This window comes from Mastigoproctus giganteus, chromosome 8 (assembly GCF_048544385.1).
Source record: "Mastigoproctus giganteus isolate SK-2022 chromosome 8, ASM4854438v1, whole genome shotgun sequence".
Taxonomy (NCBI): domain Eukaryota; kingdom Metazoa; phylum Arthropoda; class Arachnida; order Uropygi; family Thelyphonidae; genus Mastigoproctus; species Mastigoproctus giganteus.
This window is the reverse complement of record NC_143582.1, coordinates 189,158,924-189,186,629: the sequence shown is the minus strand read 5'-3', so window position 1 is coordinate 189,186,629 and position 27,706 is coordinate 189,158,924. Positions and strand designations below refer to the sequence as shown.

At 36.8% G+C, this 27,706-nt stretch overlaps 1 protein-coding gene across 1 annotated transcript in view; it reads left to right on the top strand.

The window, feature by feature from the left end:
* The window catches only part of LOC150082094 (uncharacterized), a 249,715-nt gene that overhangs the window by 196,020 nt on the left and 25,989 nt on the right, over positions 1–27,706 (top strand). Inside the window, exons 3-5 of the mRNA XM_090380428.1 lie at positions 12,929–13,126; positions 19,149–19,253; positions 19,909–20,031. Of these exons, the coding sequence (XP_090236554.1) occupies positions 12,929–13,126; positions 19,149–19,253; positions 19,909–20,031 (426 nt within the window). The remainder of the gene's footprint in view (positions 1–12,928; positions 13,127–19,148; positions 19,254–19,908; positions 20,032–27,706) is intronic.

The following is a 27,706-nucleotide window of genomic DNA, read 5'->3' as shown; positions in this document are numbered from 1 at the left end:
GATTGGTATTGTTTTGTAAACGGTCTGCAAGCAGTTTAAATCACGTGTTTGTTTATTTGGATATAAACAGGAAAATAAAGCAGACATTTTATATGGTGAAAGCCTAAAGAAACTAAAAACAGTTATTGGGGATTTTGCTACAACGAGATTATTGCTGATTTTTCTGTTTTAAATTTTATTTCAGAGATACATACAACACTAAACGGATGCTCCGTTTGAATACCTATTACAATACCGTATTTTTCGGTGTATCAGACACCCATATTTGAAAGTTAAAAAAAAAATTGTGGGTATTCATCTTATAAAACAAATATTTGATATTAGCCTTACTGAAGGAGTATAGTATCCAATTACGGAACATTATAAACAAGAACCAAAAACTGCTGCTAATAAAATTGTAATTATTATTATTATTTAAATTAATTTTTAAAAAAGAACCAAAAACTGCTGCTAATAAAATTGTATTTATTATTATTATTTAAATTAATTTTTAAAAAGCACCGTTGCCATGGAATATTATTTAATAAATTATGCATCTAAAAATAGCAGACATGCGCTGTCTGCTATTTCAGGTATTCCTTGTAAGGTGAAAGGATATTTACTGGAATAGCAACCGATTTAATGGAATAGTCCCCTAGACTATTTTCTTTGGCCTTGAATCTTTGTTGGATACAATATTAGGATTTTATAACAGAAAAGTGCATTCTATATACCAAATGTTTTCAGTTATTTGTAGATGTCTTTTTTTTATCTGCAAATTCATCAAGGTTTCGTAATGGCACGGTGACCTTGATAATACTCCAAATCTCTACCCCAGTCCCTAGCGAAGCCTAAAATTCGTAAAAGACGTTCATAAAGAGGTGGGAGCCAGTATTTTATTTATTTTTATTTATTTTTTTAATACTAAGGGAGCATTTCGTCGCGTCTTATCGATTGGTAGAACCCACGGCGTATATATTTTCGTTATTGTTTGCTACTAGTTGTCGACAACGCGTGGCTGCTGAGAACTCGATCAATATCCATTTCAAGTCAATGACACCAGCTGTTTGCAGTGGCACGGAAATGACGGAGGTTTTGGCGCACACACTAAACGCTGCTATGCCATTGGGTATAGCGTTCATTGGGTGCTCGTGGAACATTAGCGAGGATTCAAGTTCAAGGAATAATCTTTTTCTTCGTGCGCCTTCTCCGTCAAGCCATGTCGACGCCATTTCTACTTGCTGCTTATAAGGATTCTGAACGCGCGACCCCATCAAACGCAAAGGATGGAATTGAATTTTGAGATTTCAGATAGAATGAAGAGTATATTTGACCTTTAAATTTCGTAAACATCTCTAATTACTGCGAAGCTGTACATGTGTAAGTCTTTTTGCCCAAAAATCTTGTTTGGTGAACAACGCAGTTTCGTTTTGGAAGATGCCATTCTTGTGCGAAACCTAGGGCAAAACGAATAAAGAGATGAATACGTATTTTAGAAATAATAAAAAAGTTGGTAATTGTACAATTTACCACAAAAGTAGAAGTAATATATTACTAAGGAGAGAAAAAAAAGCCAAAAATCGCTTTTCAATAATAAAGAAATGAGTAGAAATGCTCATTATTAATGAACCAAAAGAACAGAAACTGATATTTCAACAATCGGGGGTCAGAAATTGATATTTTAACAATCGAGGGGGGGGGGAGACAGAAATTGACAGTTTCAACAATCGGGGGAACAAAAATTGACATTTTAACAATCCAGCACTTTTTTGACTTAAATGTATATACCGTACATTACGAACCCAGCACTAAATTGTTAAGATATCGCCATATTTAGCGGTCACGGGACTCGAACCACTGTCAACTCTGCTGTACCTCTGATTTTGGCTACGTCAGGCCTTGTAAACTCGTTTGACTAATGATCGTTTATATAAAGAACTTTTTTAAATCCGTGGTTTACAGCTATTTAAAACTTATTCTTACGTTTTTATTTACTGCAAAGCATCTTGAACTCTCATTCAAGATAAATAGTATTTGATATTAAAAACAGTTTGTAGTGATTTTTACTAGCATTTACTAAAAAATATATTTTAACCCTTTCGTGGTTTGCACCTTTTTGAGTTATCGAAAATACCGTTTTTAGCCTTTTTCAGTGATAAAAATATATTCTTTTCATAATTCTCAGTCAGAGGAACAAGGTCTCTATTTAAAACAGTAATTATAGAAGATTTTTGTCTCCCATCCCATCCAAGCTAAGTGCGCATTTCCATTAACGTCATGGTAATCGCTTTACTACCAGGAAGTGCAATGTATTTATCGATCTTCAAGAAAGGCTTCCTGGTTTCCTATTGCGCTAGTCAGTTTTACTTTCAACAGCCGTATTTAGAGACGTACATACCTTAGTAAGTGTTTTTTAACCATTCTTTCCTGCTTTTATTTTGTTATTTACTCTTAGTTCGATAACAAACAAAGAACCACGTGAGAAAACGTAATAAATGACGTTTCCTCTTCCCTTTAAGATGACACAAACAGCGTATGTTAATATGTAAGTGATCTACTTGGAAGTAGCTGGGTTCTGAGAATCTGTAATATTGTTTGCTATGAGGAATTGGGCTTTCATAGAAATGGAAGAGATGTAGATAAGATGCATTGCGCTTGCGCAGTTAACCAATCCCATTTATCGTCTTTCTCGAGATTTTCCATTGTTTCTGTGTTATTAAAATATTTAAAGTAATATTTATAACATTAAAATAAACAGGGATTATGTATTAAGAGTCTTTATTGGTTTTAATTCATTATAGGCAAGCAGTTACGATGCTATATTTTAAAAATTTCAATTTTAATTAATAAATAATTTGAACCGAAGAAAGTATAAAAAAGATAAAGTTCAGAAAAAATTATTTTGGCAAGGTAAAATGCGAGTATTTGTAACTAACAATACTTCGTATAGGGATGGCAAAACAAGTTATATTTATTGATACAGAAATCATATTACATGTTAAACCCAATGTATCGATGTTCCTCGTTATATAATATAAATTTTAAAAAATGAATAATTCATTATTTGAATAATAAATCAGATCATAAAACGCAGAACAAAAATTCAATTATATATTTATTCAAAGATTCATTCTTTAAGAGTTCTAGTATTTTTGGGGCCCTCAGACAAGTTATTTTTCAAACGCAATTAGCAATTATATTAAAAGTTTAATGAATACAGTATAGTTCATATATGTGACTCTATTTGAGTTCACCTGTTTGAACACCAAATATAAAATTACTTATAAATACACTTATTATATAATTCTTAAATCCTCAGCTTTGTTTTCCGGGATTCATATGCCCTTGCTGGAAAGCTGAAAAGTGTATTTTTCAGTTGATCAATTGTTTAAACAAAAATTAAGCTTCTTGTTGGTCAAGTTAGTAACATTTTAGAAGTTGAACACCTTCAATTCATTAAATGGTGGATATGGCTCCGTATTGTCCCAAACTCTTATTCTTCTTCTATCTCCGCCTCTTACTCCAACTTTCCTTTAATCAAAAAGCAGTCTTCAAAATGGCAATTTATCATTTTGAGACTAAAATAATCATCACTGTTCTTAGAGCCATCTCACATTGCCTCCGGTGTTGGTAACAAGGCTTAGCTTATTACAGTAGAACCTGGTGTCCCACTACCTTAATATCGATCCTCGTATATGGTGACTCGTGCTTTCTCTTTCCTGAATTTGTGTGTCGGTCATCCGGGTGGCACATAACATGGGCTACTTGTTCTCCTGTCAGGTCTGCTTATGCTCGGTTAGAAGTTTTTTGTTTTTCTTTCCAAGATATTTGTATTGGTTAAACGTCCAATATCTGTAATAATTAGTCTTAATTAGGGAAAATAAGCGTTGAAAATTAACTTGTTCTGGAATTCATTTGATTCTATCTGAACATTTATTAAAAATTCAGGTAGTAGCGAGCATCATCATAACAACATCAAATAGGAGCTCTAAGTAAACCAAGCGGGTTCCATTAGCAAAACAGCAGCTATTTTTAGTGACATTCTCTTGAGAAAAGTGAATAAATATTCGCAGTGATTGAAAAGCGGTTAATTCTCTCTGAAAGCTATAGCTGGTAAAAACTAGGATCCTTAATACTCTAATTTTGTTGCTAAGGGAACGTTGCACACCTACTACCGACAATAGTAGGTCGTCAGATATTCAAGTAGAACAGTGAGGTGAAACTGGGTCGTACATCACGTGAGCACCCTGCATGAACGGATGGAATTAGGGTCAGGCTACAGTGAATTATGTATACGGTAATGCGAGATTTCCTGCCTAAGTGCGTTGCATCTTCCACTTTCCTCACACAGAAGAGTTATTAAATATCCCTATCAGATATTATTTAGAATATTCGCAGTGTTTCCTCCTACCCCACCCCCAATGCTAATTTCGTGAACATGTCTAGAAAATTACTGGCCTTGATTGCTAATTGGAAAGACAAATTAAAAAAAAAAATTCTCTTTATATTCCAAGACACAGGGGCAGAGGAGTTTACAGAATACAAGAACGTTACCGTATTTATCAGCCATCTGGGCGCGAACCACGGTCAACTCAATCGCGTGTACTACTGTATCCCAACGAACCACACGGCTGCTTCAGGCCAAGGAAATTGAGGTGATATTTGATCCATGTTGTGAAACTATGGTAAGTTTCGAAAGCAGGAAATCATGTTGAGATTATATGACTAATAGATGGGTGCCTCCTTATAGAATCTAGAATATCCGCCGATTTCAAAACTTATTTTCTTCTTCTATTGGACGTGCGTGGAATGATGAACAGATTTGTTGTGTCAACCCTGGCACTAATACATACAAATAAACGCTTCATGACAACAGTCACATACCAGGAAGTAGTGGCAAATACATTGAAGAGGGAATTTGCGATGTATGGAATTACCCGGATGTCGTAATGTTGGTAGTGAAGAAAGCCAAGATTCTTTGGGTTCATTTCTGCCTATTATATACTTAAATCATTAGCTCAATCTCAATAGGTTTCTTTAGATCCTTTGCCTCAGTGCCTTTTATCGGCCGCGAAAGATTCTTTTTTTCACTCCATTGCAATTTGTTCATTCTGTCTCTTATGTATCTATTCAGAAAATCCTACCCTGGCAATTAATAAAAAGATTAACTTATTTTGGACTAGAAAATATCCTAAATGAAATGAATTTTAAGAAAGTTATGATCAACAACACTATGCACTTGTCAAATAAAAAGGAAAAAAGAAAAATCTCTGCTCGTTCAGCAACAGTATTTAGTACTAAAGTGTCATCTATGTTTACTAATAGTAGTATAGGCCATCTGCAAGCAAGCCATGCACGCTACTTTACAACCAACTTGTGTTGAAGCCAACTTGAACTGTTTTCAAGGTCATCCAGTGGGGATTGGTTTATCGCTTTATAACCTCCACCTTTTTCCTACTGTATTGTTTTTCTTCAAAGGTTAAAACGATTCTTACGTAATGCTCTCGAAGTATTTGTCGAAGTGCTGTTAAGGAGAGTGAAACCGCCAAAACGGAAGTTCTAAAATGGTGGGGGAGGGAATTGCTTTTCGTGTAATTGCCCACAATTGTCCCATTCCGGAATACTGACGTAAAAGGTCAGGTTTCTGTACAGTCCAGGGATGCAGACTTTTGTACAGTCCAGGGATAATGGGATTTTTGTGCGGGTTTGAAGCTGCCCTTGATAAACATTTGAATTGTTTTCTTCCCAGTTGAACAATTATTTGTAATACCATGCCACCATTAATTTATTCATTATATACAGTATCCTTAAATAGCACGGTGGTTTATTATTTGACTTCCTCGATAAACAAAATATGAAATGCATCTGTGTTCATCATGTAATCACCGTACCAGTAGTAGTGAATGCATAAGTAGATCACTTGCTGTGTTCTCTATTTATATCCATAAGGCTTTTAATATGCACTCCTCAGTTTAGCTTCCGGTTGGTCAAATAGTTCTGTAGATTCATATGAACCTTGCCTCAAATCTTTCATTATTCCGTGCATGCGTTGTGTATTTTTAAAAAATCCACAGAGTATAAAAACTATTTTAGCTTATACTTTTATCTTATAGTGCAAGGAAGCATATATATATGAGAGAGTTTAAAAGTATTTGTGAGAAGAGTAATAAATATAATAGAGTTGTAATTAAACTAAACGGCCAAGTATAGAGAACGTAAAACTATAAAATTTTATTAAGTGTTCTAAGGATATAATTATTTACTTTTCACTTCTATTAATCATAGAAAAAAAAAAACTCAATTTTAATCAGAAAAAATAGAACACCTGAAATATAACGCACTGCGTACATTAACTTTTTTTACAAAGTATTTTGCCTTTATCAATATAAGAAATTTCAGTGTGAACTTTAAATTATGGAAAAATCCATTTGTAATTTTATATCCATTGCAGTGCTAATGATAATCTCCGTTAAAGAAATTTCAAAGAATTTAAACTTTAATTAGGTAGCCTTGATTCGAAACCAGTTTGAATTATAAACAGACAAACCGATTAAAGACCGTGTAATGGGCAAAAGTTGACGGGACACTTTTGTAGCCACCTGAAGAGGTCTAAATTAACCAGAAAATGAGATTTAACGTAATAGTAGCATTATTATAGTTTTCAAGTTCCATGAACGTATACCTGTGACCTTGTCAAGAACTAGTTTTAATGAGCTGTTATGCACAATTCTTCACTATTATATAACTAATCTTTCTGTTACTGATAAAATGTGTAATCTACTCAGTGGGGTTTTGAAAGTTTACGGAATCCTAATCCCTCCCCCACCAAAAAAATGACGCCCGTCTCTTAAAACTAAATTGGTATGCATATTACAAAGAAAAATGCCAAATAATGTCACTGTTTAGCCTTGACCTTTTTTTCCCCCCCACCTCCCACTAAAGTCTCACTTTCTGTTACAGCAATTAAGCAGTATGTTATGAGTGTACCTTAGGCGTGGTGACTCGTACTCCGAGAATTGCCCCGTCCTTAGTAATCAACATACTTTCCCTGTTGTGAAAATGGGGACGTCAATGTGGGTGGGCATGCGAAAGAAGGTTAAAAGTAGGCCACGGTTACGCGTTGGCCAGTAAACCTACTGAACCAGTAATTTTGGATCTTCCCTATACATTTCACTCAACGGTTTTTGCTTTGTCGATGGTGTCCTTTTTTATTACACGCATGCAACTGGGCTAAGGTTCTGTGTACACAGCAAGTCGTGCTTAGTATACACAGTACTGTACGCTTTATACGCGTAAATTACTGTATATGACTGTGACCTTCGTAATTTTTAATTTTACACCTGCAATAAATGATTACAGATCATTGACATTGATAATATTATCTCAAAGACAGCGAAATATATGTGATAAGATTTTATTTTTGAACAGAATGTGAAGGTTCAAAATACTCAGTGCAGCTATCAATGATTCGGCGAATTGAAAGGGAGAGGGTAGCACTAGTAATGAGTCTACGCTGTAAACGTTCAGAGAAACTGAGACTACATATGTTCTTTTGCGTGTATGGGCCCCAAGTGAACCTTCTAACAAGTATGTAGGGCAAGCACGTGTCTGTCTTAGCCAACTTGTACGCAGTGACTAAGTGTCGAGGTACAGTTTTTTATGAAGAAAATATAAAAATTGCTGTCCATGTTTTGAAAGTATAGTATATAGCTACGAAACACTGACATATTTCAATAGAGAATTCAATACAGGTTGCTTAGGCTCATTATCCAAGGGTTCATTATATTAAGTGTTGAGGTAGGCAAAAAGAAAATATGAATTTATGGGGGTTTTTTCCTCCCCAGAAAGAAAATATTATTTGAAGAGCTCGGCCATTTCAGGTTCAGATGCTCAAACTTCTGTCTTCCTTGGTTGGGAAGATAGTTGGGGGATGGATCTAGTTTTTCTAGCTCTCAGGAAATAGACCAATTGCGTGTTGGTTAACCAGAGCCGAGTACCTCACTCAAAACTGTAGTTTTCTTGCGTTGAAATCGGGAGATAGTTTTGAAGTCCTACCAACTGAGTGGATTTATGGTTAGTCCGTTCTGAAGGCAATCAATCTCCTGAATGGTTTTCTATCAGATACGATATCCATACAGAATGAAGCATAAGTAGTCTTCAGTTTGGGAGTTGAAATGATGTGGTCATGATCGGATTGTAAAGAAAAGCCCACTCCTATGAAAGCATCTATAAGTTTAGCGAGGCTTGGTTTTTTTTTTTTTCTTCAATGCCAACCCAGTCAGACTGTGCTGAAGACCAATCGTGAGAGAGTGCCGCAGTTTTCAATTATATCGATTCTTAATCAACTGATTTGAATATAATCGATTATGTATATCACTAGGCGTCAGTATGTTGTCAGTAAATTGCGTGCATTCTGTGGTATGTATGTTGGATGGAAAACGACTTTTCAGGAATCTGCTAAGTCTCGTGCGATTAACTCTGGTGTTTGAAGACCGGCGTTATCGAGCATGTCATAATGTCATATCGTTTCAAGGTACCATCGACTAAAATCTCGAGAACATGAATTTGGTGGATGGATGGCATAAATCTCCAATCAGACTCCTATCGCTATACAGTTGGGACAGTGCAGTTCTTGTCAGAAATACTTTTTGGCGCCCTATTTAAATTTTTTCATCTTTTTTTTTAAAGCATATTAGACTCCAGAGGATCCTTTTCTATTCCTCCAGAGTTAATTTCTTTCCAGTATGGAAACCCCTGCCCCAATCGTTGGATATTAAACCACATTTCATGGTGAAAGGTGTGGGGGCTGTAGTACACCATTGAATTCCTATTGATCCAAACTTCTGCTTACACAACACCCAACGACCACTATTTTTGTATTTCCGGGGCCTCTTAAATAAGGTGGTTTTCCTGACCTGTGTTTTTCGGAAAATAATAAACAAAGAACCCAACGTTGCAGTATTTTTAGTAACAGTATAACATTCCTAGTGCCGATGGCCAGTAATGTCTGGACGCATCTTAGTCTTGCTCTTAACGCAGTTGCAGTGGAAGACACGATTGCACTCTCCATCACAGGTGATAAAGTGAAGCTGATCTTTTCAGCACAGACACAAAGATTCATTCTCAAGGAAGCGCAATCCACCATGTAATGCACGCAGCAACAATTTACGACCGAAATGGGCAAGATTATGGATCGGTTCTGTTTTAAATGCTAACCTTTATCAAGGTCTTGTTATTGTATCAAGATCTCACCATTATTCAGTAGACGTTATTTATTGTAGCTCGGTAACTTGTAAGCAGGACTCAGTCATTTGGTTAAAAATAAATGCTCATAACACAACAAACCATAAGATGGCTATGTACCGTTGCAAAATAGCCCTTCTTCAGAAGGGCTTTGAGTGCATAGTTTGTTTACGTGAACAATCCTTTGCACTCTAATGAAACCGCTATCGCAATCTTCCTGCTAAACGCCTTGCAGAAGCTTAAAAAATACCGGACGCGCCTTGTAGCTCATCATACAGACCCCGTACATTTCCGCGTTCTTCATAAACGCTGTAACGAAACACTACATTTGTCCAACACTTATCAACCACAGCCTCGGATAGGTTACTTTATTTATTACATATTTTTTTTTTTATTTACCCCCTCTTCCCCTGAATCCTACCCTTGCCTCTGTTCTTTGGCGGACTCCTGTTTCCCGTTGCCCATTATTTTAGCAGTACTAAGCGGGAGGGAGGAGGGGAGTGGAATGAAATGCCTGACACAGTTCCGTAAATCCACTTAGACGTATCGATCGCTGCCACGTGCTCGCCTTCTCCCAGCATCCTTCGCGCCCACCTACCCTTTCTCGTGTTCTTATCACTGTTAATAACCTTGAACGCTGCCCATCTGTAACTCCACTATCTGCTTTCGGCCGTTCACCTCTTCCAGTCCCGTAAGTAATTGCTATAAATGATGGCTCGATGCAGCGCCTCCCTTGGCGACAATGGAAATTATTCGTTGCGCAAGAGAAATTTTATATGGTTTTTCCTTCTGATATGAAATTTGTAAACAACGTTCTTTAAAATGTGAACGTTTTTTTAAACGTTATAAAAAGTTGATGTAATACTGGTTTTGATTAAATATAAGCGGTCTTTCCATCTACAGAGCAAATTTAACTAAAACGCTATCCACAAACCCACAGAAGGGGAGAGGGGTCTGAAAAAAAAAAATTCGAATGAATCACGATAACTAATATACTATCACAGATCCCTAAGGTCCGGATTAATTAGCACCTCTTTTATTCCTAGGTAACACTGATTTAATTCCTCTTGGAGGAAGGCAAGAACGGATCCTCCAAATGACATGCTCCTCTAGGCAATTGCCTAGTGGGTAATATGGCTCTTCCAAGCTGTCTAATTGTGGATTATCCACTTTATTAGAGTTTGAAAACTGCTGCCATTGCGCAGACTAAACAATATGCGAGTCGAGTGTCTCCATCTATATAAGAAAGGGTAGAGCTTTTTTTGGTATACAGGAGTTCCTGTATACCAAAAAAGCACTAAATTTTTAAAAAAGGGAGTGCAGCAAACAACTCATCGATGTCCTTTTTCCCTAACATCAATTCTCGTACCCGTTAATCTGAACTCTGTGACCGGTCCTGGCCTTATTTGTATTATAGTGGCTGAGCTAATTAATTACTGTAATAAGTTTGGCTATGGTAGTACTGTTTTTCTCTCTCACCCATTTCATAAATTGTCATCTGCTAGATATCAGAGTTTTTATGGCAATATCAGAATGCTCCTAGTGGACACCTCTGAGGAGAAAGCTAAAGGATAGAGAAACTGCACTCATCATAACCATTGGAATAGGAGAATGTTGAATTTTCAGACATTTGCTTCTTGTATTTTAATACCTTTCACTAGACATGCTGGCTAAACTTAGGAAATTCCCCCCCCCCCCTCTAAAACAATTCTAGCGACACTGTTGATTCAAGCATTGGAGTTTTAATGAATTCCTTAATGAATTCCCTAATAAATAGGGGAATAAGCCAGATGAGTAAAAGAGCAGTATTTTCTTAGGGTAAATAAACGTTGTTATACAGATGAACAACAAGACTAAAGGGGACTTGTTTGTCCCTTATAACATGGAACTATGCCAAGACAATGAATATCAACTGCACGTGGAAGGAATGACGCATATATATATACACAATCGTATCACGCAAGAGCGTGGGGGAGAAGGACTTTTGTCGATGAGCTCCAGGCTTACCTTGTGTCCTGTTTCATCCGTATAACTTGGGCTTTGTACAGCCTTGACACCTAAAACCTGCACAGGAGGAGGGTACCATAGGTGTGCAAACATGACGTTTGTCGTTCCCCTTACACGTGGAGATGTCGTAACGGCATGTGAGGATTCTGTTTACGGCAGAACGACCCTTAAGTGGGTCATGGACAAAGTGCGCTTTTCTGGGAATTGTATATGTAGTTATTATGATCGACTTTCGACTATAGAAATTAATTATGTTTAGTTTCCCTTGATTTAGAATAGGAACAATTGCATTTTATTATTATTATTATTAAGCTTTACTTTAAAACAAATACGAGGTAGAATTGGCTTCGATTTCATAACAGAATTATTTATGGTCCATCTTTCATCTCAACCACCGAACCACACTTGGTGACTGGAGTTAAGAAAATTGAATCCCTCTAATAAGAATCTCTCTGGTTATAGTTAAGAGGCACTAGAATATTACATTATAATACAATATTGGATTAGCTTATTGTATTATAATATTGGCGTATTTAAATTTAATACCATTAAAGAAATCGATGAATGAACCCTCCCTCATTTAGCAGCAAAAATAATATAATATACCGATTATAACCAAACTGGTGATTTCTAAATCTTGAACTGAATAGAAATCACCAGAATTCATACAAAAATCCGAAACTTAACTGCATTAATTGTATAATAATTAATATATTAATTAATTGCATTTTAATATTGTGTTAAGCATTTAATTTAAATGTATATAACAAAAACGTTTCAATATCAGTATTGAAAAATAAATCAAACGTACTGTAATTTAGCAGCATATATGATAACTTCATGATTTCTAAATTCCGATATACTGATTATATAACCAATCTAATGATTTCTAAATCATTAATGATTATTCACAAAAAAACATAACACGGAATAAAGGATAAAATCCAAAACTTAATTAATGCAAATACAAACACGACCTTATTATAAAATATCGCAAGGTACAAATTAAATCATGTTTATTAATATCGATATTATGGTGAGGAAGTTTTAACTATATTTAGACTTAATTCGAATAAATTTAAAATTTATTTTCGCTGTTTGGTAGCAAATTACATTCTTACTACACTTCCTCTATGTTAATTAATAGGAGCAGAAACCTACGGTTTTAAAAATTCAACTTTATAATGCTCTCCTTACGCAACAGCCTTTCTACCCACACCCACTCAGTGAAATGAACTTGACTACTCGTGGATCATGCATTTTTTTTTTTTTAGTTGCACGCGGAAGCAATTTCTCTAGATGTATGTAGCGCTGCCTGGTGTTCAATTTCATTTAATTTATTATAACACGCAGGATTCTAATGGATGTCATAGTAAGTGGAAGAAGCTGATTAATAATTCAACGTAATGGTGAATAAATATAGTTAGAAAAGGAGAGAATGACGTAAATGAGTACAGCATGGGATTTTAAGTAAAAAAACAAAAGAAGCCAACTGTAGCATATGTATATAATTCATACTGTAGTACTAATACTCAATTTTGTTTTACCTGACAGTATTGTAGCTAAGGCAGAACGATACCCGTTATGTTGGCCATGTTTAAAATTTATTAAAGTCAGTTCATAGGGAGTTTCATTAAGTTCAAACTAATGTAATAAATGTGCTTGTATAATGAGAGATTATTCATTTCTTTTATTTTAGTGGATGGGTGCGACACAACAGGAGGAGTGCCACGGGACCAGGATATGGTCACCGAATCGTTATTAGGCGTTCAGTCTCCAGCACACGGACGAGAGACGAAAACCTTGCTACAAAACATTTTACAGCAGTCACCTCATCACTTAGCCTATTCCTTGGCATCTGTCTATGGTCCAGTTGTTTCTTGTGGCAGTAGTACAGGTAATGGTTTAAATTCACTTAAATAAATATGAGGACATAAAAAAATTTCTGGATGTATAGAAATGAAACTTTTTTAGTGCTATAAAATTTTCGGAAATTGGAGATGAATTCCACGTTACTAGGACTTTCTTAAAAACTGTACCTGGATTAGACTGTGTTAGTCTGTGTAACTTTGTAGATGTCTGGTGATCACCTACAGTAGTCTGGTCTTAAAGATTTGGAATTCTCCTATTACCGAGCTTAAGAAAACTTAAGTCTTCGCATCAACTCGCTCTTTAAACATTGAAACAGTTTGTATGTTTACCCCCTTCGTGTTATTTTATCCTGCAACATATTAAAGTTTACTTAGTCAACATAAGCAAAGCATATTAAGATATCTTGGAGATCACCTCCATTTTCTTAATACAACACCAACTAAAAAACCTCATTTGAAGTTCGAAGGACACCTGTCACCATGAAACTACAACCTTTTAACCTTGAAAACAGCTCACCGACTCCAAGGAGTTGAATTCAGCGCTCTTGTAGCATCGATTTCTCCAGTCGCACATTCCGCTTAGAGACCGTATGGTGGCAGCACCATCACTTGTTCGGCGCGTGTATGTGGAGTGCGAGCCAGACAGGGCATTAGCCCTTTATCCTTGAATTGTCGTTGAATAGCAGTGTAGCGGTACAGCTTGACAGGCGAAGGCCAATGTTATGAGGCAGGACTCTGGCAACGGACGTTTCCGAGAGTAACTCTTGGCGCTTACGGGGCATAAAAACAAGCAAAGCGGCGATGGTGCGTCTGAAAGACGTTACCTGTCAAGACGAAGGAGTGAACAGCGCCGCCTACGTGGTTGGTAGTGCCCTAGAACAGTTTCTTAGATATGGGAAGACAAAGGAAGGCGTGTTTTTTTTTTATTACATTTATTATTTATTTATTTTTTGTTTGTTTATGGGTTGTTTCCTTGTGGATACAGTTTGTCTAAGTTGCTGGAATATGATGGACCCTATCGAGTCTGGAATGATTGCAAAAATAGGGTGTTTAAACCGAAAGAGTAAACACACATGATATTTGTAAGTGTTGGTAAAAATACTTTCTAAACACTGACCCATTTTTCGCCAGTTGATTTAGTCCTAGAATAAATAGAGAATTACATCAATCATATTCATTTTCCTCCCGTACTCCATTTATGCAAATAAACTACTTGGGTTATATCTTAAAGGAAAAGGAGACTAATCCTAGTCTTCCTTTAGGTTTGAGATTCTATGAGCCAATTTTCTTGAATCATATAGATGAGGGAACAAAGGGTATGGTGTAGAAAATTCGTAGATATTAAGATGGGAATAGCTGGTAGTGATGCAAGTCAGGCTGAATTTCTTAAGGATGATTTGGAGAGCATGTTTGGAAAAAATGGCAGTTACGTTTTACGCTACCAGATGCAAGGTTCTCCAATTGAGAAATAATAACTTGAGAATAACTTATACATCAGGTGGGAGTAGAGCTAAAAGGTGTAAATGAGAAAAGACTGGTGTTTTGACACAATCAGACATAAAAGTTAGAATGCAGTATAAGTAGGCTGCTAGGAAGGCGCAAATTGTCTTATCAGTGATTTATCGTACCTTTTGCATCCAGGATGAAGGTAGCTATAGTTCTGTCATACAAGTCAGTGGTGAGATCGCATTTAGATATTGTATTCAGGTTTGGAGGCTACATTTAAGAAAAGATATTAAGTTGAAAGGGACTAAAGCGGGCGACTTGTCTGGTGAGAATAGCAAAGGGATGTCTCTGTCAGGAGAGATTAGGGAGTTGCGGGTTCCAAAATCTTGGATACAAGGTATCTCAGGAGAAGGGATCTGATTGAATAACGGCGAAATTTTCACATTGAAATGGGATACAAAAACTAGGGGGAATAAACTATTGGGGAAAAAACTGGACCTGAAGAGGTTTACGTTTGGTCAGCGTGTTATCGACTACTAGAATGAGAACTGCCTTGGGCGGATAAGGTCGAAATGCTGGTGATTGAGGAAGATGTGGGATAAAAGCACAATAGTTTTTTTTTTTTTTTTTCCCCTTTGTTGATGCAGAAAAAGCCTAGCTTCCTTGCATCTTTTGACGTTTACCAATATCAATATATATCCCTCCCTTTAATTCCTAGAATCGAAACAATCGAGCATCGGTGTTCTTAGATCTCAACTGCAATTGGACACTAATTGCTAATGATCTACCGCCATCTGCAGTCTTACAAACCCGTGCAATAGGTGGCACGAGTCTGTGGGTTGTAAACGCCTGATGCAAATGTATATACCATGCCTTTGTTTTATTTTGTATAATATAATGTTAATTAAAATTAACACATCTGTTTATTCATAATAACGAGTGATTTTCGGTTTGCAATAAATCAGTATTTAATATGGTGGAATCGCCTCTCCTTTGATGTTTCCAGACTTGAAGTATGCGGTTATCAAAAATAAATAAGCCCAATCATATTTTAATGATAATGCAGTTATATAACGTGTTGCCACTGAAAACTAAATAAAATATCTATGATATAACGGAGTCTTCTTTTTCCAAACCTGGCTGGATATCTCCGTAAATACGCTACTGACCTTTTTTGATGGTGACGTCAGGCTATTGTGAACTCCCCGTTCCCTGCCGAGTATTTTTCTAGTAGTTCGGTGTGTGTGCGCGCGCGCATTCGAGGAGAAAACTGAAAAGATCCCGCTACGTCTTTGTCAAATTTTATATAGGTCGAACAGGTGGTATGCTTCCCAGCTGTGTTTTCGTGTGTCATGCTGTTCACGAAAGTATGTGTTGGGGAATGGAAAGGAGGGGGGGGGATTAGAGGAAGGCTTAGTTCGGAAAACTGAGAGTATAGGTCAGTATATGATCTTTACCGTTTCTGAAAATAGAATTTTTTTTTATTTTTTGTTATTAGAACGATGCACCGAGGTTATTTTATTTTATTTTTTCAGAATAATGCAGCATGGATGTAGTCTTTTCATACTTTTTAAAGAATAATGCTGCGCGACTGTTTTAAATAACACATAGGTAGCCTTTATTTTTAGAGTAATCATGCGGGTAATGAAAGAGGTATATTAAATTTAGCATTTTATGTTTTTCGCATTGAATAATTTAATTTTGTTATTGATTTCTACTCCCTTTTCGCGGTAGTGCAGTGATTATAATAGTCTGGCCTTCAATACCATGGGGAATGACCAGGGCTCGAATCGTATTTCTACTACAGGAACTTTTGTTTTTCTTTTTTAACATCTTTAAGTTCGAGTTTTTCATCCAGCAAGAGACAACCCAAGCATGCAATTTACAAATACCGATGCCCCAAAACAACAGTTTCTCTTTTTAAAATAGTCACTTCTTCAAATTGAATGGTGAACAAAACTGCTGCAAATACCATGTAAAGAAGGGGAAATAACCATCTAAAGCAGAGCTTAGTACGGAATTTCATCTCGCTCATGTTTTTGAACTCCTACGTCTTCCTAATTTAAAAATTTCCAGCCACTCGGCAGGCATTCATTGCACCAGACGAGGGGTCGTTTGTGGAGTTATTTTTAGAAGAAAAACATTTTGCCGTGCCAGAGGTTTTTAAGGTCAATTCACGTTGCCCTGGAGAACGCAATAATTATTTACTTGCCAAACACCTGTGAGTAAAGTAGCGGAAATTGTACACCACATTATAATGTTTTTAAAGAACCATTGAAAATCGCAGACTGCATTTATAATGAAGTTCATAAGGTACGTACGGTATGCGTATACACGAAAAGAAAACTCAGAAGCCTTCGAAAGAAATATAAATTAATGGAGTTTCTGGTTAGAAAGTGGCATTGGCTGAATTAGTCAAGAGCAAGGTTAATGAAATTAAACAAAGAATGAATTGCTGCTACCGCACACGCGCTATTTTAAGCATCAACAACACGTTCAAAGTTCGTACTACTTGAAGTTTTTGGATAAGCTGACCTCTGCACAGTACTTCCTTATGTGCTGCTGACCAGACTGTCGAAAAGGTCAGTATGATCATTATCGATTTACTCCATTCGTTTCCCATGACCTGAATTTACCAGACGTTAAAATGAGGATGTTTGTGTTCCTATCAAGAAGCCATGTGGCTATTCCAGTCGCTTTCCGCCGTGCTCACCAAATCGGTTTTGACATTAACCATTGTGCGTATTCTACGACTTGGTACCCATGCCAGTTTGGAGAGGCGGCCGAAAGGGGAGAAAATACGCTCCCGTTACTTCTTTGTAGCTGATAATGTAGGTCAGCACGGGAGATCAGATTCATTCTTTTCACCTTTGCATTCAAGATGGATGTGTTTTTCCCCCCTTTCTTCTCTTTTTCCTTTTAATATACGAGTGTCAGAAGTCTGTGGGGCGTTTAAGCTGGAATAACCAAATGGCGAAAAGTAATTGTGATTTGCTTATTACACGAAGTCGTAATGAGAGCAAGGATGGTCATAAAGCTTCCTGATTTGTTTAAGCATGCTGCCACAGTCGTTTTTGCGCCAGTAAAATTCAAATTAAGCATGCTTACGAGTGATGATAGAATTTTTGAAAACTGAGGGTGGTGAATAATAAAATTTATTTCAAGTTTTTTTTTTTAAATTACTAAAGTTTAGTAAATTACATTTAAAATTTTTAAACTCTAAAAAGAATTAAAGTTATCCGGAAGTTATCTTTATCAAGGGATGTTAAACTTCCAAGTAATTAGATTTGTTTCTAATGTTGGGTATCATTAAGCTCAATGCCTCAACTAATATCGACTTATTCTGATAATAACAGAAAATTTATACATACATTTTTTTGTGAGGGTGCGGACATGATCCCAGGATTTTGCAATCCAGAGATCATGTGGATATTACCCATATCTACATGATCCCCGGATTGCAAAAACACTAAAGGGAGGAATGGCGTCCTACGAATACAGTTGTCTGGATAATCCGAGACAACTGTATTCTAAATTATGTGTATTAACTTATTAAAGTATAAATATTGAAATGGTCAATTATTTCTAGTAACATCAGTTAAGCCACAGAGTTCTGATCAATCATTTTTAGTAGAATTGCATAACCAGCAAAGTCCTAATCGATTTCCCCCTTCCTCAAAATAATTCAGAATTCAACTGTAGCCAAATAAATAATGAGAACAGATGAGTGATCATTATAATGGATTGGAGACATTTAGCTTGTGATCTATTGTTGCAAAGCGAAACGGAAGGATGAATGGATGAGTTTTGTCAAGGGAGCGACAAGTGAGGGGGTGACAGTAGTATTTCCTTTTGTATTTCCATTCACTGTATCCTTCCTTTTAATTGTGCAACAAGTCACTAGCGGAATTATCTAACCAGCCCTTGACTAATACTTCATTCCACTTTAGGTTACGATTGATCATTCTTATTTCCTCACAATTCATTTGGTTATAGCTAAGTTCCAACTGGGTAATTGGAAAATAAATATTGATTTTTTTTAAAAAATATATTTAAGTGAATCAACAGTGTGTTCGCTTTTGTAACTTGTCTATGTTGAGCATGTAGTTCTCTGGTCCGCTTTTCCTCCCGGAAGTACTTAGATCGAGTGAGTCGAGGAGACAGTTAAGCTGTTGTTGGTCTATTCTGTTCTTTCTTATACAGGTGCTTTTCTTGTGGGGTCAGACCTAAAGCATGGATAGCTATAGTGCCATAAGTGTAAGGAACTCTGGATTGTTTGCCAGTGGAGTCGCGTACGGACCTCGGTGCCCTTGACTTCTACAATCTTTATGTTGAGAAATAGGAGTTGTCCTTGAGAAAGAATTTAACCACTGCTTTTTTGTTACTCCATAATACACCAATGACCAAAACTAATTTCATTCACATGTTTTATTTCCTACATTAAAAAGTTTCCAGTGATATTGGTGGGAGAACAGTAATATAATACTTGTATGACGTAATGTTAATTAAATTATGTAGTGTATTGAAAGGTAATATAATTTATACATGATGTTAATCATTTAAATCATGTAGAGTACGGAATTTTTACTTTTTGCATTTCAGGGTCTCTACCTCCAAGTCCTGCCGATAGTGGCGTATCAGATGTAGACAGCAGTAGTGGCCATCTAAGTAATGACGAATCTAAGCCCCGACCTCATGTTAGCACAAGTAAGTTCCTGTAATTCTAAGTATGTTGAATCGTTTCATGTAATAAAAAAGTTGTTGTTTTTATTGCATATTATACATTTGGTCAGTTGAAATCAGTTTCAGATGATCAAATGTACCTCTCTCTCTCTCCCATAACCCAAAGGGTCCAAAAAACCATCTTTTCTTTTTTTTTGGACACTGGATCCAAAAACAAAACAAGATGTTACCATTCTAATTTATAGATAGTAGCATCTCAAGAAATTAGCTATCATAAAATTTTAAATTAGGGCCTTTGTCTGCTGGTTTAGACCTTCATGGAGACAGATGCGACTGGCAGTGAAGTAACAGGTTATCTCACTGACATAATGTGATAATCTGTTACTTCATTTGGTAACATCGCGCTGAGCGTGACAGGGTTTACCTGATATGTATCTATCAGGCCACTTTGTATTAGCTAATTTCACTACCTTGTTTTTAACTTTGTTTTCTACCCGTGCGCGTACGGTCTATAAAAACCTAAAATTTTTTTATTAAAAAAAAAGAAAAATTTCAGTCTTTTATTCTATCTCACTTCTAAACAACCCTGCTTAATTTTGTCGTGCTGTTTCTCCTCTGTATTAAAGTTTAAGCACCATTTTTAACTATACAAGATTTCTTTCTTTTTTTCTTTAATTAGTTCCGCCATCTCGGACGCCAGAATCGTCCAGTCCCAACGGTTTGTCCTATGTGTCACCATACGGCCATTTGACACAACCGTCCCACCTCTCGACACCGCAGTATCCGGTCAGGCCAAATTCTTGTAAGTATACTGTTGTATTGGAAGCTTTTTATACCTAATCAGCATCCTTTCTTTTGAGTTGATTTTCAACTGAAGTTTAAATTTGGATGGAAATGGGGAAAAAGAGGCAGAAAGTTAATTATCTGCTTTTTTTAAATCAACTTACTGATGTAAAATATATATTTATTTTATATTTTAATCGATCAAAAAAAAATTGCTTTTTGTCAGTCTATATCAGAATTCATAAGTGCATTTGGTTATTGTTGTAGGGTTTTAGAAATTAAACCGATCAGCAACTTAGGCCATATAGCGCCGTATATAATATGTCCGTAAATTGCATGCATTTTCTATGATCTGTTTGCTGAACGAAAAACCAGAGTTCCCGAGAGTTAAAACAATGTTACTCTCGCTGAGACAGGCTAACTCAGCCATTTTGGGAAAAAGATCATGAAAAGTCTTCCTATCATTGACGGTATTCGAACTGGGGCCTTTTCCACCCGGTGTGAGGACGACGGTGATTATACCAGCTCTGCTACCCATGAGGGTAGTGCATTTGATAATAGTATATTTATATGGTAGACGTAATATCGCCAAAAAAAAAAAAAAAAAAAATCCTTCCTACTTCACCTATTCATTCCCTCCAATAGTTTTCTCTAGTTCTTCCTTGAATTTATTTAAGCTCAACTTCTACAACAACAGATGGACGTTTGTTCCAGCAATCAACCCCTCGCTGGCTAAAAGCAAATTTCTGCACATCTCTTCTACAACTGTCCTTCTCAATTTTGAATTTGTCTCCTCATGAGCATAGTCTGAGCAAGAGGAAGAATCCAATCAGCATTGAGCTTGCTCAATCCACTCAAAGTTTTAAACACATTAATCAGATTACACTGCAGATGCCTAATCTCTAGACGCTACAATTTGCAAAACTGAACCCTTTCTTGGTAAGAGCACACCTTTTTGTTCCCCTCACCAGTCCCGTTGCCCTTCTCTGTACTTGTTCCAGCAGCTCCACAGGCGCCTCCGTGGGCAGGAGCAGCAGTGCATAGCACACGCTTCTTGATCAGACCGGGGTTCGAGCCCGTGACCACCAAATATGGAGGATGCGGAAAGGTCAGGGAATGACCACCGCATATCCCCGGAGCAATATAGCCTTAGTTGCTAATGCTCCTAAAAACCAAATAACAACAACAGCAGCTCCCCATTCTTCCTAAAACGAGGCTTCCAGACCTGTAAGCAGTACTCAAGATATGGCCTGGCTCACCATTGCCTTATACAATGGGATAGTCACCTCCTAATCCCTACTGACAAAATTTATGTATATCATTGACAAAACCCCAGTTTGTCTGTATTCATATCAGACTTCACAGTTATCCCCAAGTCTCTTATTTTCCGCTACCCTGAGTACTACATATTGGTATGCTATTCTGGAGTTACTGTTACCCATATATAGTACTTTGCATTTGTCAATGTTAAACTTCCGTTGCCAGATCTCAGCCCATCTGCCCAAATTTTCTAGATCCCAACGGTCTAGATACCGTATCGTCATTACTGTCATTAACCACCATTGCCAACTTGATATGCCATTGATAATTATAGAAAACAATAATGGGTCCAGCACTTGGGGGACTTTGTTAAATAACATTAGTCCACGAAGAGCAGTGTCCATCGATTACCACTCTGACTTTTCTCACTGAACCGTCCCTTTATCCATAGCAGCAGTTTTCCGTTAATGCCACACTGCTCAAATTTGTACAGCAGTTTTTATGTGCATCAGTATCCAAAGCTTTCCTGAAATCAAAGTATATGATATCAGAATTATTATTATTTTATTTTTTTTTTTGCATCCCGACCCTTTGTGACCATATCGTAGTATCGAATTCAATTGGTCAGACACGATTTCCCCTTAACAAACCCATGCCGTGTCTAAAGTATAACCGCAGTCTTGTCTAGGTAATCCTGCATTATTCTTTAACCAGTGAATCGATTACTTTTCCTGGAACAGAAGTTAAATTAACAGTTCTTTACTCGTGTCACCTTTTTGATTCCGCTTTGGGAATTGGGGATACATTCGCATATCTCCAGCCCGTGAGGATCTCCCCTGAATCCAGGGATGCTCTCATAATTATGGCTAAGAGTTTGCTTACTTCGCAGCCTCTCTATATATTTGGATAGATCCCAACCATCCCAGGTGTCTTTCTTATGTTTAACTTCAAGAATTTCTCTTCCACTTTCTTCCCAGTTATTATAAAATCATTTAGCTCCCTGTTAGAGTTTAATAAGCTTATGGCCTCCACTCCTTACAGAATTCCTCATGTGTGAATATAGATGCAAAATACTCAGCAACTTGAGCAGGATCATTAACATGCAAACCATCGATATCAATTTGGCCCTTCCTTATCGTGCTTGCATAAGTAAAGACGTCTTTGCTATTTTTGTTTGCTTATTTTGAAAAGATTTCTCGTAATCTATCTTCGTTTGCCAAATCTCCTTTGTACTTGATTAGACTTAAGTTTTTCTTTTTTTTCCTCAGTACATAAACTGCATTACATTTGGCCAAGATGAGTCATATGGAGTTTCAGTGCTGCATTAGATGCGACTGAACGATATGTAATCAAAATTTCGAATCTTATCTGAAAAGTTTGAGACATTCGGATGGATCTACTTCGAAGTAGTTTCCTTGGCACCGTATAAGCAGATTCCAATGCTTCTGGAAGCATTCAAGATGGGCTTCTTTTGGAATTGCTAATAGTGTCTTTCTGAATAATTTCCTGTCGTTGCAAATCTGACTTTTGAAGGGACTTGCGGAGGGGGGGGGGTACACCGAGCTAAATCCGTTGAGTATTGCAGATGGGAGATCACAGTGATGGAATACTTCGCAAGAAATTCTTCAATGGTGCCTAGTGTGCGGTGGCATTGTCGTGATGCAAGCGCCAATTTACTGAAGCCCAGTTTTCTGGCTATTTTCTGCGAAGAGCATTGCACAATCCCCCTATAGCTGTTTGTGGTATTTCTTATCTTAATGAAATTGCTTTTCCTTTTTTGAGGCTTCTATTAAGTGGATTAGACTTTTGTTTCCGGCTCGTAAACATACACTACCGATTTGCCACCCATAATGATGAAGAAAAAAAGTGTGAGTGAGCAGTGACACGTTGACGATCCTAACATGCGAGGACACTCTGCGATCATCAGTGAGAATACAAAGCGCAAACTTGGCTGAAACACGTCGCATTCCTAAATCTTGTATTGAATTCATTGACATGATCCATAAGAAATATCAGTTTCACTAGCAACTTCGCTGATAGTTAAATTTCGATCACTCCTAACGAGATCACGAACTTGAGCAATTGAATCATTGATTCGTGAAGTTTAAGGGCAGCCAGAGCGAAGATCACTTCGACGGACAAGCGGTCCTCTTTACACTTTGCAAACCACTTAAGTCTTCAAACAACATATGGCACAATCCCCAAAAATTGTTTTAAATTTTTCCTTAGGTTTTGCACAAAATGCCATGCAAAATGTCAATTCCACTGCTTAGCAAAATAACAAATTTTTAAAAATGCTTAATACTTAAAACACGTTCTGTGTGCGCTAATTCAGACTAACTGCACGTGAAAGGTTATTCTTTACTATGTCTAGGTAAATCAAGGACATGTTTGGACAAGTTGAAACTCCCTACAACTCCGAAATCTCAAGATGGTCAGTCAGTCCCCGAACTTTTTGATCACACCTACTATTACAGAGCCTGGTAATTAATTAGCTATAAGCCCAACCCTACAACTAGGAAGTTCTCGTAGTTTAATAAATATTTACTACAACTACAAAGATACTCAAATTTATATAATTAGTTTTGGTTGATATTCTGTCCAGATTTCTTAATCGCAAGAACACATTTAGGAAAACTAAAAAATTAAAACTTAAGAACGCTTTACGTAGAATATGCTATAAGTATGCCCACTAAAGAAAGTTGGAATGAATAATAGAAGAATTTGGCTGTCTTTGAAGTTAGTTATAATAAATATTTGTGAATCAATGCACTTTATGAGAAACACAACCCGTTCTTGGAAATGCAGAGCAGCACATTGAGGTTATTTAAAAAGAAAACATTCTTATCCAGTTAGTTTTTAACATTTTCTGCACCTAAACAGTATTTAAGGCATCTTCTAAAAAAATTATTACATTCTGTATTCTACCAACGAGAGGGGGAGATCCTGGTGAGTAGAATGAATTATTTCTCAACAATGCGAAAATGTCCCAGCTCACGAATCGAACCTTATGAAATCTTCAACGATGAAAACAAACTTCCACAGAAGAGGAAGTGAAACAGAAATCTTTTATTATTCGTCCTGCTGCGAGTGAATCTTCTTGAAGATGAGAACCTGAAGATGCTGTTATGTTGAATTAATTTAGCTGTCTCTCTCTTAGCAGTGGCGGAGTTGCCCATTGGGAGATGGGTGCTTAGCACAGCCCATATTAGTATTCATTTACTTGTAAAATTGTTTACATATAAATGTTTTTTTAATTTAGAGTTTTGGTTCTTTGCATATCTCCTTTTCCGCTGCAGTTCATGAACTGTACAGGCAGCCCTTCTCTTATTCTCATGAATGGATTCCTGGAATATCGAGCGTATCGCGAAATATTTTTTTTACACATTTAATTTATATAAATGCAGGTACATTTGAAATGGAGTCCAATGAATGTCTTTTGTCTATCCTGGTTTTGGTTTTTTTTTTTTTTTTAGGAGCATTAGCAACTAAGGCCATATTGCTCCGGAATATGCGGTGGTCATTCCTTGACCTTTCCGCATCCTCCATATTTGGTGGTGACGGGCTCGAACCCCGGTCTAATCAAGAAGCGTGTGGTACGCACTGCTGTTCCTTCCCACCTGGCTACGGAGACGCCAAAGTCTATCCTAAAAGACTTTGTCTTTTGTCTATGTCCGATTCTTTTTTAAAAATTGAACTGTCACTTGCATTATTTTTCCCCTTTTCAAACATGACTTAAATGATTGATTGATTGGTTGGTTTTTAGGAGCATTAACAACTAAGGCCATATTGCTCCGGGATATGTGGTGGTCATTCCTTGACCTTTCCGCATCCTCCGTATTTGGTGGTGACGGGCTCGAACCCCGGTCTAATCAAGAAGCGTGTGCTGCCCACTGCTGCTCCTTCCCACCTGGCTACAGAGGCGCCCATGACTTAAATGCGCAAAAATAAATAAATAGACCTAGCATCATGTACTTCTATTTATAGTGAAACAAGACCATCACGTATAGCACTGTAATTGCTGTTTCGCACTTAAGTGGCAGCTTAGACCAAAGAATTCAGGAACCAAAAAATTGCTGGCCAAAGTTAAGAAATATTTCGCATTGGAGCAGGGAGGACTTTTATGGGGAATTTTCGTACAGTGGCCGAGTTTATCAGTCTCAGCGGGGTTTCATTTCTTTTACTTCCAAGTTTTATCCAGCCGAGGATAGAATACACGCAATTAACAGTGCTGTACAGCTTATTGACGCCCCATGACCTTACCTTAGTTTCTTCAGCGGAAATTTTAAACAGCAATCAAATTTTGGGCCGGCGAAAGAAGTCAAATAGATGTATTATAAACATTTATATCTTACTATTGTATGTAATTAAAAATGCAATAGACTCTTTATCTGGGATGGTTGGGAAATGAATTTCCTCCCAAAATTAGGTTTATAAATGTATGCACCTTTTTCTCCCTTTGGGGAAAAAGATTTTTTTTCTTGGTTATCCTTATTGCGAATGCTGAATGCATTAATTTCAAAAATTCGACGCATCATGTCAGTGAAAGCTGCGCCTTTGCCTTGTTCTGTGTAGTTTATTTGACACTCTGCAGAAGACAAAAGCGCGATTAACCAGACCCGTAGAAGTCTCGATTGATTATGATTTTATTGGCGCATTAGGGTCTAAGGCTATTATGCCCCAGTAGAGGTCTCGGTTAATAAGCCTGGGATAATCGGCGTCTACTGTATTAATTTTTCTCTAAATGGGATTTATGAAAAGTGTATAATGCGAATGGTTTATAATATTGGCTATAATTGGTGTTCAGCTTCTTTCTTTACATGTAGAACCCTGTGGTCTAAACATTCGTGCATCCATTACCAAGTTACACTGAGATTCTCTTTTGTTGCTATCACCAAAGGCAACACAATACGTAAATAATCTTTATTTGTACTACCATACTAAATAAAGTATTACAATGGCGAGTGACAAATCCCTTCACGGCAGTAAATGCCAGGGGATACTGTGGGGGGGGGTTTCGTTGTTTTTATTATATCCCCTTATTTTAACCCCTCCCACTTTAACACCTGACTTGATTGATTTCAGAAAATTCCCAGACTCACGGGGACCCCTAATATATTAAGGTATTCTTCCACTGGACTGGCTGAGTTTAGAAGTGACAGACACACACACAAGAATGTAGAATATACAAATTTGTTTTTTATTGTCATATTATATATAAGAAAATTACAATAACCTTTAACAGAATACAGTATTTAGTTGGACACTTGTTATTTTACTAATTTTTAAATGTGTATATATCTTGTAATTTACAGTCAACCTTGTTATCAAAAGAACTACTAAATCCTAATACTTATATACATCTACATATATATATATATATATATATCACTGTGTCTCTTCATGTTGCTCTACAAAGATTTCAGTAGGTCCGGGCATTTATTACCCCTCACAACGCACAATCTGTCTCTTTGCTCCTTAACAGTCCATGTAAGTCAATAAACCACCATCAGCCAATGAACAGACAAAATATAATTTCATAAGTGCTCGTTTCCCAACTTATTAGGAAATACATATATATTCATTCAAGAATCCTTCCTTGCAGACATGTCACCAGTCAACAATATCCAACCAATTTACTTAGTTACCTTTCCGTTCAATTAATCCACTATTTCACAATTAGGGCTAGATGCTCATTTAATTGTTTACCAGTTTAATCATTTCCTACCCCAAATAAGTCATACTCACAGCAATTTAACATTCACAATAATTCAAGGACAAAATTTTTACTTCCTACTACAGATTAACTTACTCTTAAATTGCATTACTCTGATCTCTATACTAAATTAAATTATCACTCCTTAAGTATTACACTCGTTCAAATATATATGTATATATATTTAGTACTTTGACATTCTCTCTTAAACTTATAGCGTCCTCCTAGAGTCCTTTTCATTATTAAATTAGTTCCCCTTTTTTTTACAAATTATATTCTCAGTACTTATTCTAACACTTACGCAATGGTCTGGTATTCCTCCCTGCTCGGTCTCTCTTCCTATCTGTTCGGGGTGAGGACTGGAAAATGAAAGGTTGCTCATCCGGGGAACACAGTAATCTATCCTGGGTTTCTCTACCGGGTACGGCACGGCTGAAGATAATACCGGATCTTATCTCCTTTCTTCTTCCATCTGCGTTGCGTCCGAGGACTGGGATACCTTTCGGGTCGACTAGTCACTCAACTGCTCAAACGAGAAATTTGCTTCTAGGGCGTTTCACCATTCTTCCTCCATAGACTGCATTAACTTCTTCAAGGGAACGATACTTCCGACTCTAGACTTTCACAAAAAAAAATTCTTATAATCAATTCTCCCACTACAGCTTCCATCTCCCCAGGACTGCTTCCACCACAAAAACTCCTCTCCGAATTGATCAGT